Below are 15,147 nucleotides of genomic sequence, written 5' to 3'. Positions count from 1 at the left end.
TATTCCAACTACTCTATTCATCCCCCTGAGTTAATAATTTAAACAACTTTTTCTGACTAATCAAGAAAATAACCACCACCGCCATCAACAACACGTCCTTCCTTGTTTTTGTATTCACCTCAATTCTCAACCAAAAATATTTTCAAATGTCAATTTTTCACTTAAACCCTCATGTTATCACAGTGAGTACTAATTTCCCAAAAAATATCATATGATAACGTCCTTGAAACACGTGAAATATCAGTAGAAATATCAATATAGATCAGCCCCTGCCTTCAGTAACAAAAATAAATTTTGAATCAAACCCATGACTTTCAATTCTCCCGTATAAAACGTACAATGGATTCATCAGTTGTCATAAATATCGAAGGTCTCATATTGAGCATCCAGCGACATTGTATTACCCCAAGTGAATCGGCACAATTTCACATTGGCAGTGCAGGCTCTCTCGCACACCTGTATCATTCTGTCCAACAATGACGAAAAGAGGAAGCCACGAAGGGCAGAGGGGAGGGATGAACAACTAGAAGCGTTTAAAACATTTGTATCGTTTGTAGCCGTCGACTGGCTTTGTTTCACATGTCTGGTATATCCAAGCAAGGTCACGGTAGGGTCTACATCACAAACGTGTGACATGTAGAATTCTCTCCGTAACCGACGTGTCCTCGAACGTTTCCACGGAAAAGCTCTTTCTTTTTCCCCACACGTATGCAGAGGGAGTTCTGCGATGGCTGTTCACCGCATAGAGAGAGGCCTCGATTGGACCCTTTGACGTCACACTCATGGTCACCTCTTCACTGACCAATGCCAAGGGGAGGGAAAGGGAGGGAAATTGAAGGGTTGCGGAGGGTAAATGTCACGCGGTACTCGTCGTTGAAACAAGAGTTGGAGGTAATCTGATTTTTCTTTCTGTCATTTTGGATAATTAATGTCGCACTCGAACAACTGAATTGTAGTTTTCGACTCCACTGGGAACGATAATTATTCGATAGTTTGACAACAGGAATATAATTTTGAATTAATTGACTATTCAAGTACAAATTTCATGAGCAATGGCCAGGAGGAGTGACACTCAATGCGCCATCTCTGGGCGATTGGGCTCAATCGTTCAAGATGATAATGTCGTTAATTATCACAACAATAAATACAATAATAAATAATCTTCAGAATAAAATTCAATGATTTTTTTGAAGGGAATAACGCGTTCAATAAATGATGTCTTATGGTGAAGTTTATTGTTAACTTCAACTGTTGGATTGTTATGAATAATTGAGCGGATGAATTCAAGACTGGGGACGAGATGATAATAGAAGAATACATGAAAAATAAAATAAGTCCGTAATTCTCTTTCTTCCGATAGGGTACAGTGCAGACAATAAATCGTTCGAATTCCTGGACAAATGTTCCAGCAAAATCTCTGTCAATGCAACCTAGATCTTATATATAAGAGTATGTATATTATTTATTGCATGCAAACTAAAAGTGTGAGTCAAAAAAAAGACTCAAAAAAAAATCGGTTTTTATGTGAAGTAATTCACTCACTGCCAGTTGAATCCAGCATTCAGCCCCTCCCGCAGACGATCTTTGAAGCTGCGCTGCCTGGCGGGTGTTGGAGATTGACTATTGTCTTGAGCTCTCGGCGAATTTCCACCCCCCGAGAATAATGCCATTTTTTAATCTATACTTTCCCCCACTCTTTTATTCACCCGTCAACGTTTCGATTCAAGCGCGAAAAAAAAAACCACCAACTTCTGAAGCTTCTGTCAATTTGATTTTTCCTCTAGAATGCAATGACCACTGGCGCACGGTTGCTCACCAACATCTGACATTCTAAAACCGTTCGATCACCTCTCGTCTCTTCTCGTTCACTACAAGTGTTGTGATTATTATATTTTTTTTTCTCTCTCTCTCTCTCTCCGATCGTTTGATCCGTCTGTTTGTGTCGACTGCGCACACGCACTTGTTTTGTAAATCTGTTTTTTTGCTAAAACTACTCGAGAGCCAGACGAGATATTCCAGGGAGTCTGTGGATTCTCACATGATTCACACTGTAGCTGAGGGGAATTTATTTTTACGTTCTGATATTATTTTTCATTCTCGCTCAAATAAATTATTTTATTATTTTTATTGGAGCGTGAGAGTGGCTGTTGGATGTTGGATTTTTTTTAATGACATTGGAAAATAATCATTCATTTCTCATATGCGTCTTTTTTCCTAAATTTTAATTTTTCCACCAGTGAAAATTCAGTGGAGAAAAAAATATAAATTTTCAAATATATGCTAAGTGCTTTACCCACAGGGAAAACAAATGTCTGAATTTCCCACACGTTTAGTAAACTTTTTTCAGGCGCTAAAAGCGTCTGAATAAAATGAAAATTAGTCTCAATTCTGGGTGAACAGATGCCCCCCGCCCCCTCCCACCACAACGTCTTAATTCTTATTTAAAATTCAGATAAATTTTCATTTTATTCAAACATAATTTTCAGTGGTAGAAAAATCCTTCCAAAATGCAAATAAAATTCAAATGTTCGTTTATCTCTCTATTCGTGAAGTTACCGTCAATTGTAAACGTTCATATTCAGGTCTCTTCATCAAAAGGAAAAATGGTAATAATTGAAACGCAATATTTTCCATCGATCCACGGAAATACCCAACATAAACATGTATGTTGGAAAATATGTTTGTAGGTGATTCTCCACGTGAGAAAACAGGATGGAGGCTGGGATTGGCTGAGTTTGGGGGTGAAAGGGGATCAATACAGGCCTTTCCGTGGGTCTGAGGGTGGTGGAAAGAATACTCTGAGAGTGAACAAGATCCTCCATTGGGTGAGGGGTAGATGGAAACAGCTGTGAGCTTGACCTTGTACTCGTCCCCACCTTGATGTACTAGTTCTATAACGTATAAGCTCTTGGGCTAATACCCCACGACGATTGAGGACACATCTCTCAAACATTTTCACATTATCCCTTATAAACGTTGAGTTTCATTGAAGAATTTACATGTTTATTTGAGAGTAAAAGCCTTTACCTACTTTATGGAATAAAAGCATACCAGTTGAACTGAGTAAAATATTGACCTTCAATTTTTCCATCACTTTAACGATTATTTTTATCATTTTTTGTCTGAACGAGAAGTAAATTTTCTACTGCAATTTCCCAACTTTTTTTTCCCTCTTATTCTCATACTGCTCCCCCAGAAAATTAAATTGAAGAGAAGAAAGTCAAAGGAGTTGACTGCAGATGATGTATTGCCACAATTTACTGATGGATTCGAAGGGGTAACAGATGCACCGGATGAATACGTTGATTGAATCGTGAAGGCATCAGGTGTTTCGGATAAAGAACATCGTAAAAGTGAAATTAATTTTCGATTATTGAATCAATGAGAATTACTTGGGGTGGATGAGATTGTATAAAATGGGAACAAATCGTTAGATAATTTGAGGTATGTGTGTCGCTTCAAACCGGACGGGGACACTTCAATATTGAGTCTGTCAATCAACTTATATCCGCTTATATGCCCTCTTCGATTTTCATATTTTCTCATATCAGATTATTGCATTCTCATGGAGACAAAAAGAAACAACAGTTCATAACTATGTTTGCTCCTTATTTTCACTAATTTTGAAAATGATTTATATTGCCTCTAATTTTGTAATGGAACTATGTGAAATTAAAGTTTTGATAAAGAAATTTAATTTCCGAAAACTAATTCCATAATAATAAATAAATATTATTGTATTTTGTCCCCTAAATCTGATTCACTGTCACACTTAATCCCACTTTAATAAACGTGTAAAACATTGAAAAAAGCCATTTGTGTCCCCTCTACGGTTTCCGTACTTTGTCACATGAGATAATTGCATTTTCAAAGAGACAAAGAGAATCAACAGTTCGTTTTTTATTCCCTACTAAATTGGAAAATGGCAATATTTTGTCTCTATTTTTTCGGGAGTTAAATGCCATTTAGCATTCATCAAAAAATATCTAATTTCCATTTAAGAATTCCACAACAATAAATAAACATTCACACCATTGCTCCCTTCAAATCCCATTCAATATTTTGTTACATTAAAATTAATTCTCGTCCTCCAAAAATGCAACTTCATTAAAATTCCAACGAAGCCCGTAATTTACCGCTCTTTCCCCTCAAATTTAATTTACTACCCCTTAAAATTCCCCCTCCCCGAAAATGTGTAAAACAAGGAGCAAAGACTCACAAAATCTCAATAAACACTCAAAGACAAAGTATTACAGAATATTCACCGGGGCTGACCACTCGAGTACTCTTGCCACTTATCCCCCCTCATTCTTTATTGCTATTATACAGCGCAGGAGCAGTTGGTGCAAAATCTTCAACTCGGGATAACAGTTTTCACGCACCATAAAATGGGGCAAATGGGTCAAGCCACGTGCGAGAGATAGATGCGATATATCACCCCCTCGAGCCCCCCCCTCCCCCTCCCCCCTGCCCCTCTCAGCCGACCCCTCTTCAAACTCTCTTTATACATCTCTATTCCAATCCCAGTCGTTTTGAATAAACCGGGTTACCCCATCCCGCCCTCCGCCCGTCGACGGGGGATGTGTTGCCGAATGAACAACAAACATTTGCATGAACTTGGGATACCGCATAGATCAAATGGACGCTTTCCTGGGAAATTATTCGGTTTGTGCAGACACATTATGTCGGTTAATAATAATAATCAGTGCAAACCGCAAAAAACCAGAGGGTAAAATCGTGGTACAACAGATTTCAATTGCTATTGATTAATTAATGCGAATTATAGTGAATTAAATTGCCATTATAGTCCATCAAAATTTCATTGTTTCGATTTGGATTTTATTTGTAATAAATTTTCTGAAGTTCATTCCTATGATAAATTAATAAAAAAAATGAAAGATCATCGAAGAGTTGACGGAATAATTAGTTTAATTAATAATGATGAATTAAAGTATCAATTATCACGATATGTAAATTGAACTTGAAGGGTAATTAATGAGCCCCTCCAGTGTGCGATAAATTTGATGAAAAAATTGTTGAAATACGTCAGATAATTTTTTTTCGCGTACAGTATTTTCCCGTCGCCACCAGAAATGTCACGTTCTAGGAGGCGACGTTGTGCTGAAAGTAGTGTAGACTCACGGAGAAATATATAAAATGTATTGCCGACTGATTGTGGCAGTGGTGACGGCCTACTTTGGGCAGACAATCGCACAATGCCTGACGGGGTGTTGCGCTCCGGTCGGTTCGTTGCCAAGGGGCCTGGAAAGCCCGTGCAAAATAGGAGAACCACCTCTCCCGATGGAGGGTACCCCCCTCCCAATACCTGACGTCAAGGACAGAGAACTTTTACCCGTATTTTCCTCCCTCTTTTTCCCTCCCCGACGACGAAATAATTTTTTGCCCCTCGACTTTTTTTTTCCGCCCGAGGCTCCATAACAACTGTACACGTGTGCAAAAGAGCTCTCTGATTTTCTGATCCCTCGATTTTCCTCGCCACTTTTTTTATTCCTCGGCAAGAGGGAAATTGAAAAATTTTCTCATTTCCAGAAATAAAGGGAGATTTTTTATATTAAAAATTGGCCGCGTGGAGATGCACGAATGAGAAGACCACCAGCTTCCCATTACGATGAAGGAAAATATTGTTTCACTCGCTGAATGAATTTGTCAAGCAAAAATTATTCTGTCATGATGAAAACGAAACGTCAAATTTGCATTTTAAACGCCGTATTTTTCATCCGTTTTTTTGCACTATTTGTCACTACGAAGAATAATACTGATGATTAGAAAAAATGAAGAGATACCCGAGGTAAATAAGAAGCTCTAGGAAATTGTGTTGAGGTCTTGATTTTTCTCTTGTTTTAATTTCCGTTTGACTTTAATAACGTTTTCATCCTCTCCCTCTTCTGCTCTCCTAATGAATCGACACATCTTTCGAATTTTATTGTGAAAGAAGAGTGAAAAACATAAGCTCTCGTATAAACAAGGCAAATTGTCGTACATTATGACTAAATTAAAGAATAAATGAATAAATAAAATAGGGTTCAATAGGAAATGTTTTTCACGTTAAATTCAAATGAAATTCCAGCGGAATTTTTTAAAGAAAATATCCACTAAAATTCTATCAATTGTTTACAATGTTTTATCAACGAAGTTGCAAAATGTTGGACGAAAAAAGTTGCAGGAAAAACAATGAATAATTCTTATTGTGTTAGAAAGTGCGTGAGAGCTGTCAGCCACTAACTTGATGGGATTTATGTAGTTTGGAAAATGAAGTTTTTATGGAGTTTGTGTGGCATTGGTGGTTGGGAGTTTCGAGGTGATTCTCCGTGCATTCTAAGAGGATTTCCATTTGTAATCCAATATCGGCCCACGTGCACGCGCGAATTATACCGAAGAAGGGCACGGGGCTGACTCCACGTGTACCAGCCTTTACAGTAACGCAAACACGGAGATGAATCCTTCTGAGGGTTTTATTTAGCGGGTAATTCAGGGTTGTGAAGGATGAGACGACGGATAAAAATTCAACTGAGAGATGAAAAGATGTTTCATACGCTGGTAAAATATTTTTCCAGTAGACGTATTGGACATTTTTATTAAACGACAGTTGCAGTGGAACGGCAACTCATTTTTTTGTATCATAAAAAATTGTTTATTAAGGACATCTGAAGGTTCGACTTTTACCGACAATAATTCTCAGCAAAATCCAAGGTAAACCCGGAAATTTTTCATATTCCACAAAAATAAAAGCAGAATTTAATTCTAGTAATTTTGCAAAAAATAGTAAATCCCAAAAAAATGGAAAATATCGTGCAATGTCTCCCCCTTAAAAATTATTCCTAAAATATCTCTATGGTTTCAGTTGTCATTTTTTTAAACGTACAATTCAGCTATTTATCCCACAAAGACCCACAAACATAAACAAATAAATGGATAAGAGACGATGGATATGATCCATATCACTTACACCCCAAGCCCTTCAGCACCCGAGTGGCACCATTGCGTCTGATTGATAGCCTCGCGAAATCAAGGGGGTGTGGTCGCATATTCGAGCACCCTCACTAATTTGCGGTAAACCACATGGTGTCGAATAAAGCTCAATCATCCTCAGAAATAAACTAATCTATCAAAACTGAATAAAGGACAAATTTTTATGAAAAATATCTGTCTCCCTGTCCTCTATCAACCCCTAAAACCCACTTGACTACCCCTAAAACACCGTATTCCCTTTTAATCACCAATTCCCCCTCGTTTCACTTATTTCCCTAATTTATCACCCTTTTTCACGAGCAAATCTGCATGTAACAAAAGACGGCCTAGGGTTGTGAGGGCGATAAACGTCCCATCGGGTCGTTGCGACCGCAATTAGGATTCAGGTAGCGTTATCAACGGGGCTACCCACCTAAAGTGCTCATTAGCGGGGTTAAAATATTGCTCATTTTATTACCTCCGAGGTAAGTCATAGCGAATCGAAACGAGACACTACGAGACCCCATAAAATTCAAGAAACAATTCTTCGATGCGAATGTATCAACCCAAAGGGCGAAAAAAAATCAGAAAATCCTCTCGCAAATAATTGGATATCCCCCGGTGTCGATATGTCCCAGTTTATCTCTGTTAGTTAAATTTAAAAAATACCCAAAAACAAGAATATTGAATATCGAATGTACGATATTGATTCGATCCGTTGATGCGAATATTTCCAGACTGATGGGCCCGTTAATTACTAGATGCCTTTCCTCTCTGACCGTTTAACTCAGCAACGCACATGGAGCTGGTAACATGTCATTCTCTTATGCAAACACAGTTGGAGAGGGGGAGGGGGGAGGTAGGGGGCTAGAATTTCATTAACGAGATAGGGAGTAACCAAAGCTAACATTGTAAAATTGCTGAGACGAGGCGAAATACGAATGGCGAGGGCGACGATAAAAATATTCGTTTCGAGGGTGAGATAGATGAGTGGGGAAAAATATGAGGCTACATGTGTAATTATTATTATTATTAGCAAATACCCTTTCTCGAGATGAATATTTTTCTAGGGACTGATATTTTAAATTATATTGTATTTTTGATTTTTTGATTTTATCCGGGATTTGGTCGGGATTTATTTGAAATTTAGTCATTTTACCCCGATTTTGAGGGTTAGACTCAGGACTTAGATGGCACTTGATTAAGACGACGTTAAATTAGACCCAGAGAAAAATTGTTAAATAAAAATTACATTAAAGTTCCGCGTTTTCCCGAGGGAGAACAAAGATACGATAAAAATTAAAATAAAAAATAATTCCCTGTGAGATTTGTTTGGTAAAAATAATACAATTGTGAGATACGCACGCATGCATTTCATACCATATTCAGTTATCCCAAGGAAATTAACCCCGTAAATTTGCGAGGTAGGAAAACCTCCCTTTGGAGCCAAAGGGAAAGTCCATCTACTTGTCGCGAATTTCCCTTGTTCTCCAGCAATGAGAATACGTGTTGCCATGTCCCGAGGAGTTGTGCGATCCCAAAATAGGGAAGACAAGTATCGGGAGAAATTTTAATATCGAGAAGTGGCAAGACGAGAGTGAAGATGCACCGAGACTACGCCTCCTCATAATTTCAGGGCTAAATTGAAAGAAGGGGGAGAAATAAAAATGAAGATGCTCTAGCCAGTATTTTTTTCTCTCAATCTGGGGTGAAGGTTATCATCCCTCTCTGGCTCGATTCCAATAACAGTCTAGTTGTATTCAAGAATTCCACTCTACTACCCTCTCCTCCTCCACTTAACCGCGGATTGAGAAGCGATAAACCTCCGTTTCAAAGCTACTTTTACTTTTCTCCCGTGTTTTTTATTTTATTTTTCATCTTCACCATATTTCCATTCTACCGTAGACTCTTCTCGTTCAGTTTGCGGCAGATAAACGTAAATTCAAGCGTAAATCGTTGTGAATGAGGAGTTGGAGTGACAATTTCAATGGAATTGTGTTTGACAAACGGCTATTCCATCTATTGAATGCAACATCGACTTAATCGAATGGCTTTTTAATCAAAATAATGAGGAAAAATAGTGAGATCGGAGGTACTTCCTCTATAATGAAGTTTCCGGATGAGAAGTCAGGGTAAAAATAATCCTATCGCTAAAAATAAAATTCTAAACATCCCTCGTTATTTTATACTGCAGTTGTGATGAGCCAGCTCGATCGCTCTGATGAACACGCCCGATAAAAAATAAACAGAGGGCTTGTCATGCATCGAGGAGCAGGCTCACCCACCAACCCACTAAAAGAGGAAGTTCAAATAAAAAATTTAACGCAAATGAATTTTTTACTTTCTGAGAAAATTCGAAAAATTAACTCTTCAATAACAATTACATTACTAAAAATTAACGTTCGACTTGTTCGCGAAAAATCCTGTAAATTTGCATTGTATATATGATTAAACGGACAAATGGGGAAATCTTGGGGCTAAAAAATCAAATATTCCAAAATGTTGGATTTTTCAATTTGATTATTCAGTAAAATTTTGAGAAATCCGGAAAATTCAGGGAACAATTGAAAATTCATGACTTTCTGTTTCTAAACATTAATGTTCCCTTGAATATTCTACCAAGTCGTTTAATTTTCGCGTCACTTCATGAGTGACAGTTCATGAATTTCCTTGAATTTCACCTAAAGCTCAAAACTTCATAACCATTTTCTCCTAAATCCATTTCAATGTCATTCTCATGAGATTTACTGTCTAATTTTCCCTGTAAGTTCCAAAAATTGCTACCAGTGTACAGCGAAATAACAAAAAATAAAAAATAGTAGAAGTAATTAAATTTGACTTAACTAACTATGTAACCAACAACCAACAGCTCTCACTCGAAACACTGAATAAATTTGATATCTCTCACCTCTCGAAATTATTTACTAAAAAAAAATCTTCAAAAATGTGCGTAGAAAACCATAAGAATGCGAAGACAAACGTACAATTTATTGTTAATTATCGATCAAAGTGAATGATCGCAGAGGAATTAATATGCTTAGGCAACTATTCCCTACTTATGTTTATTCTCTGGGTTGTTTGAGAGTGAAATATCGCGTCACGACGAGTCACGGGGTAACTGGCGTTAGGAGCCCCTGCCCGACGGTATTCAGTGGTGAACGGAAACGCGCAACCCGCCCCTCGAGCCTCATCCTCAGTGCGCGTCGAATCTCCCCCACCAGTCGGCTATTCAACGGTTTTCCCCTCTAACATAAACCACCCCGTCACCCCCACACCCCGGAACGAACATATCTGCACGCACAGAAGCTTTGTTCTTTATTTTTTTTTCATCCTCCTCAGCCCCAGAGAGCCCTCTACAATCTTCCATCCCTTGGACATAAGTTTACTGACACTAATGTGTCTGTGGCGTGATAAACGCTCTCTCACTCCCCTGATTACCCATGATTTTGCGATAAAAAAATTTATCTTTTCAATATTTTCGTTGACATTTAACGCAATTTTATCATTCAAAGTTCACCTTTCCTCTTCACTCTTAAATTAACAATTAAAATTGAATTTGTAAAAAATGAAAAATGTGGAGTTTGATATTCTATTTTTGCTGGAACTGAATAATTGGAGAGCTACGCAAATAACCTATCAATGACCAAGTTCATTGAAAATTCAGGAACAAGTTAATATTCAATTAGATAAACTGGTAATTAATTTCTCCGAATTTTCATTCATATTCACTGAATAATTGGAGAGAAACTGACATTCCATTAGTTCACCCCCCATCAAATTATGAATTTCCAGTGAACGAGTGCCCCTAAAATTCCGGAAACCATTAAAATTCTTCGGATGTATGGAGCCATCATCCGTAAATTTTTCAACACTGATATAGTACTCATATTGAATATCAATTGATTTGATATGACAACACTCGTATATCGCCTCATCCATGTCATCCCCGATTTGCGGTGTATCAATCTTCATTTTCCATTAGCCCCTCCTCCCCCCTCCCCCCCGCAGCCCTCAGTCCTACCCTTTACCAAGCACTCGTGCCTGACCGGAAATTTTGTTTGACCCAATTCTGCCAAATTCTCCCCCTCCCCGTACCTGACTCCAAGAATTAATTAATCCCATCGATGCTTTCGATTCGTTATTCGGTATTAAATCGATTCCAAAATAATGTCATTCCCGTGGAGTTCGGGGAAAAGAAGCGCTCGAATACGGGAACTAAACTTGTTACAATTGATCGAAAATCAAAAGGGAACGGTATCAAAGGACGACAATTGTGTTACCTCCGGGGGTGAAATTTTCGGACGATCGGAGCAAAAGAGATCAGTTATTTTGGTGAATAGTGCAGAGCAAAATTTATCAATAAATAATTTTTCTAATTATCCAAATTAAATTCCAAAATTCTGACTTCCGACAGTTGTTCACAGAAGGAATTTTCAGGGGAAAATTCCGGTTTAATCCAATAAAATTTTTGTACCAGTAAAGCACATCGTTGCTTCAATAATAACTAGACCCGAAGGCAAATCTACTGTTCCCGCAGGCTAATTAAACCAAAAAACCCAGGTAAACCACAGTAATCGATGGCAGGTGTCGCACCAACAGCAGCAAACGAGTTGATACAAATGTAGGAGGTTTTTCGCATCTGGTCGATGGCACAAGGTCGTCGTGGCTCTATACCATATCGACAGAATTCGAATAGCCGAGTATCCTCCTTCCCCCAAACACGTCAAGTATTTTCTCCCCTCTTTGGTAACGGACAGTCCATAGGAATGGTGGAGGCAAGTTAAAATATTTTACGTGAGAAAAACGAAAAATACGAGGGGTTGAAAAATCGGTGGAAAAGCCGGGGGTGAAGGAGCGAATGAGAAAGAGAGAGGGAGGAAAAAGAGTGAGAGGGAGTAAAAATAGTGGAGGTCAACGCCTAATGATTTTCCATCGAGCCTCTCTCGACAAGGTCGTGACCGAAATTCGGCAAAAGCTCCACTCAACATCGAACCAAATACCTGAAATTATTTTGCGATACTTTTTTTGAATAAAACTGGAGAATAAATTCCAACGGATGACGAAAAAAAAATGGAGATTCATTTTTTTTTAATCAAACTCTAAACAATTTGACAATTTTAATTTTTTTAATTATCGCGGTCATTATTTCCGCTTAATGAGGCATTCACTTTCGAGTGGATTCTCTTTTTTTGGTTTTTGGATACTCCTCTACTTATGTCAAAGAATTTTAGGTTTGAAAAATTTTGGAAACAGAGTCTCTTGCAATAGAAAAAATTTCTAAGAAATTTGGAACTTGTCTTGAAGACGAGGGAAATTATTAGCTAACAAGAAAGAAATTTCGCGTTATTTTCTGCAAAAATGGCTCTTATAATTCATTATATGCTCGTTTTATCAGTCCCTTTCTCAAGAAAAATCTCCATAGAAAAATGAAAACTCAACTTCACCGTTAAAATTTCAACAATCTGGCCATATTTTTTTTCACGATCTAACAACTACAAAAGATTTATGATTATTCCAATAACAATATGGCCCATAAAATGAAGAATTATGTCCAATCTTCCATTATTCCGTAAGCATAAGCTACAGTTTATGCTCATGGATGTTAGGGAATAATGTTAGACTTTAAAAAAGAATAGTAAACGATTGTGTGCAAGTGGGAGTAAGAAAAAAAAAATACATATATCGTTGGGGTAGTGCCCGTGGTCGTGCAAAAATTTCTCTTTATCATGGAAATTTCCGCAAAATGACCACATTCCTGTACCTGACCAGCCGACTGCAAAAGATTTATCGTTATTCCAATAACAAAATCGTCCATAAAATGGCAAATTGCGTCTAATCTACCATCACTCCATAAGCATAAACGACAGTTGTTTAGAATAAAAAAATAAACGATTGTGTGCAAAAGGGAGATGAAAAAAAATATATATTGTTGGGGTAGTGGTGTTGGTGGTCGCGCGTGCCTTATCGAGGCCTTTGTGCACCACTCTGATTCTGAATTTTCCCGAGAACGTCCCCGCTGCTAATAATCCAATATTCAACCTCATTTCAACAAAATAAAAATAAAACGCAAAATATTATTAAATCGGAATGCAGAAGGGAGTTATTAACCAGAGATTATGTTGTGTCACGCATAAGAAATTCTTCATTCCCTAGAATATGGAAACATTTTTACTGCCATTATTCCCAGCACGTATGGGATTCCAATTTTAGGCACAGGATGATGATCATATCTGGAAGCTGGTGCCAACTGCAACCCTGTCCATCTGTTCCATGATTTTCCCTCCATCTTATTCACAGAATATTGAGCAATTCTGTTTTCCACTAAAACTGCAGTTTCTTGACAACAATAACTGGTTTTGACCGACACTGAGCAACAAATAGAATTTTTTTAATCGTATTTACCTTCAACAACCGAATTCCCGAAATTCTCATTCCAAGACCAAATGAAATTCTCATCAGAAAAATATTTGATTGACAGAATTATATTTTTTTCTTTGTGCAATACTCTTTTCCTAGTTCGAGGCAATTTAATCAATAAAAATTTTCAATTACTCCTGAACATTGCTCCCTTCAATTTTGTTATTGGTATTGCGATATGGCTAATAAATTTTTATTGGGTGGAAAAGCAATAAAAGTTTTCAATTTACTCTTGACATAAACTTCAGAGAAACTGATTGTGGGTCAGTGTGTGGGGTATCCAATGGAAACTCTGGTTTTGTAATTATTGTTTATCCAAACATGGTGGAATATGAATATTTTCTCAACAACAAATGTTTAAGCATGTCAATTATTGAATGTAATCCATTCTGTTGAAATTTCGCTCTGTCAAATTCACTGGGATTAATATTCCAGGTTTTTTCATTCACAAAAATTTTTCTCAAAGAGCTAATTAATTTTTTCTCACTATTGAGGCTTATGCAATATGCAGCTTCTGGGCAATAATAATAATATTCAGTGTGAGACAAATTCAGTTGACGCAAATAACGTCTAATCAATTTAAATGCCCAGTTACTCCTGACCTTGAAATATGCCTTCCAAATAATTTCCTTGAACTTGCAATTTTCTTTCAACAAATACCATAAAATCCACATTTTAAGTCTTAAAAATACTTTCATGTCCTCGTACATCCACTGCATGTTGTATAAACAATACATTCATGTATCCAGGGTACCCATCACCACTAGATAAGCAACCAGCAACTGTCAGTGTCTCGGGAATACCTCAACTATGTATAAGAAAAAATACGAGAAACTAGAGGTAAAAAATAATCGTGCCAGCATTATATCTATGCAATAGTTAGGCCTAACCAGTGCTCCCCAGTGCACTTGCCTTTGGGTGAATAATTTGTAACTGGGCTCTGCCTAAGGCTTTACACTACACTCCACCCTATAACCCACATCCAATCGATGGCCCAACATAGTTCTGATTATTCCCCGGACATCTGTATACACGAAACAATACTGTTTGATACGTCTTGAATCCACACCGCAACGTTCCAACGTTCTGTATTGCGCAAAGACACTATGTCTGACCTTGCCCTCGCATCATCTCGTGTCAAGTGATAACCGTGATGAAAGGGGTGATATTAATCGAAGTATTTATTACGATGAAAATATTATAAAGTAAGAACTTTCAAAAAATTCTGATAGGACGGAAAATTTATTTGCGAAGCAAATGAATGAATGAATTTGGAAAAATTTGAAGGAAATACATAAAAATTTACTGATTAAATCCATCCTGATTATTTAGATAATTAAATAAAAACTTTGTGAGCCGAAAGAAAAAGAAATCGTACGACATTTCAAGTGCTCGAGGCACTCCTCCTCAAGTACATTATACAACTCGTACCTTAGAAATTAAATGTCAACGAAATATCATAATTGCACAATGATAAACACGCTACAGTAGGCCCCCTCACCCAGTACTGACCCCCGCAATGGCCTCTTCTTTTGTACAATTATCATTTCCGTGACATTTCATTTGTAGGATATAAGTATATCTTACACCTGAAGAGGAGTGCCTCGAGAACTCGAAACCTCGTGCGATTTGTTTTTCCTCCATTTTGTGGACATTTTATTTATTTATTTATTTTTCTAGCCCCGAGTGACTGAGGGTGAACTAAAATCTTGAAGTAATTGGCACAATAGTCGAGAAACTAAATTTTCCAATTATTTCGCC

General features: G+C 37.5%; 1 protein-coding gene across 3 annotated transcripts in view; it reads right to left on the bottom strand.

The window, feature by feature from the left end:
- Positions 1–15,147, bottom strand: part of LOC135160736 (TLD domain-containing protein 2) — a 67,247-nt gene that overhangs the window by 49,941 nt on the left and 2,159 nt on the right. The window contains exons 1-2 of one of the 3 annotated variants that reach the window (XM_064117618.1): positions 9,878–10,043; positions 1,543–2,054 (exon numbers count right to left, since the gene is read on the bottom strand). The exons of the other annotated variants lie outside the window; for them this stretch is intronic. Coding sequence (XP_063973688.1) covers positions 1,543–1,670 — 128 coding nt within the window. The 5' untranslated portion in view covers positions 1,671–2,054; positions 9,878–10,043. Of the gene's footprint in view, positions 1–1,542; positions 2,055–9,877; positions 10,044–15,147 lie in introns of those variants that run through there. 3 annotated transcript variants of the gene reach the window in all.

The sequence above is a fragment of the Diachasmimorpha longicaudata genome, chromosome 3 (genome assembly GCF_034640455.1).
Source record: "Diachasmimorpha longicaudata isolate KC_UGA_2023 chromosome 3, iyDiaLong2, whole genome shotgun sequence".
NCBI classification, from domain to species: Eukaryota; Metazoa; Arthropoda; class Insecta; order Hymenoptera; family Braconidae; genus Diachasmimorpha; species Diachasmimorpha longicaudata.
Note: the sequence above shows the minus strand (reverse complement) of the source record. Positions and strands in the feature narration are given on the sequence as shown.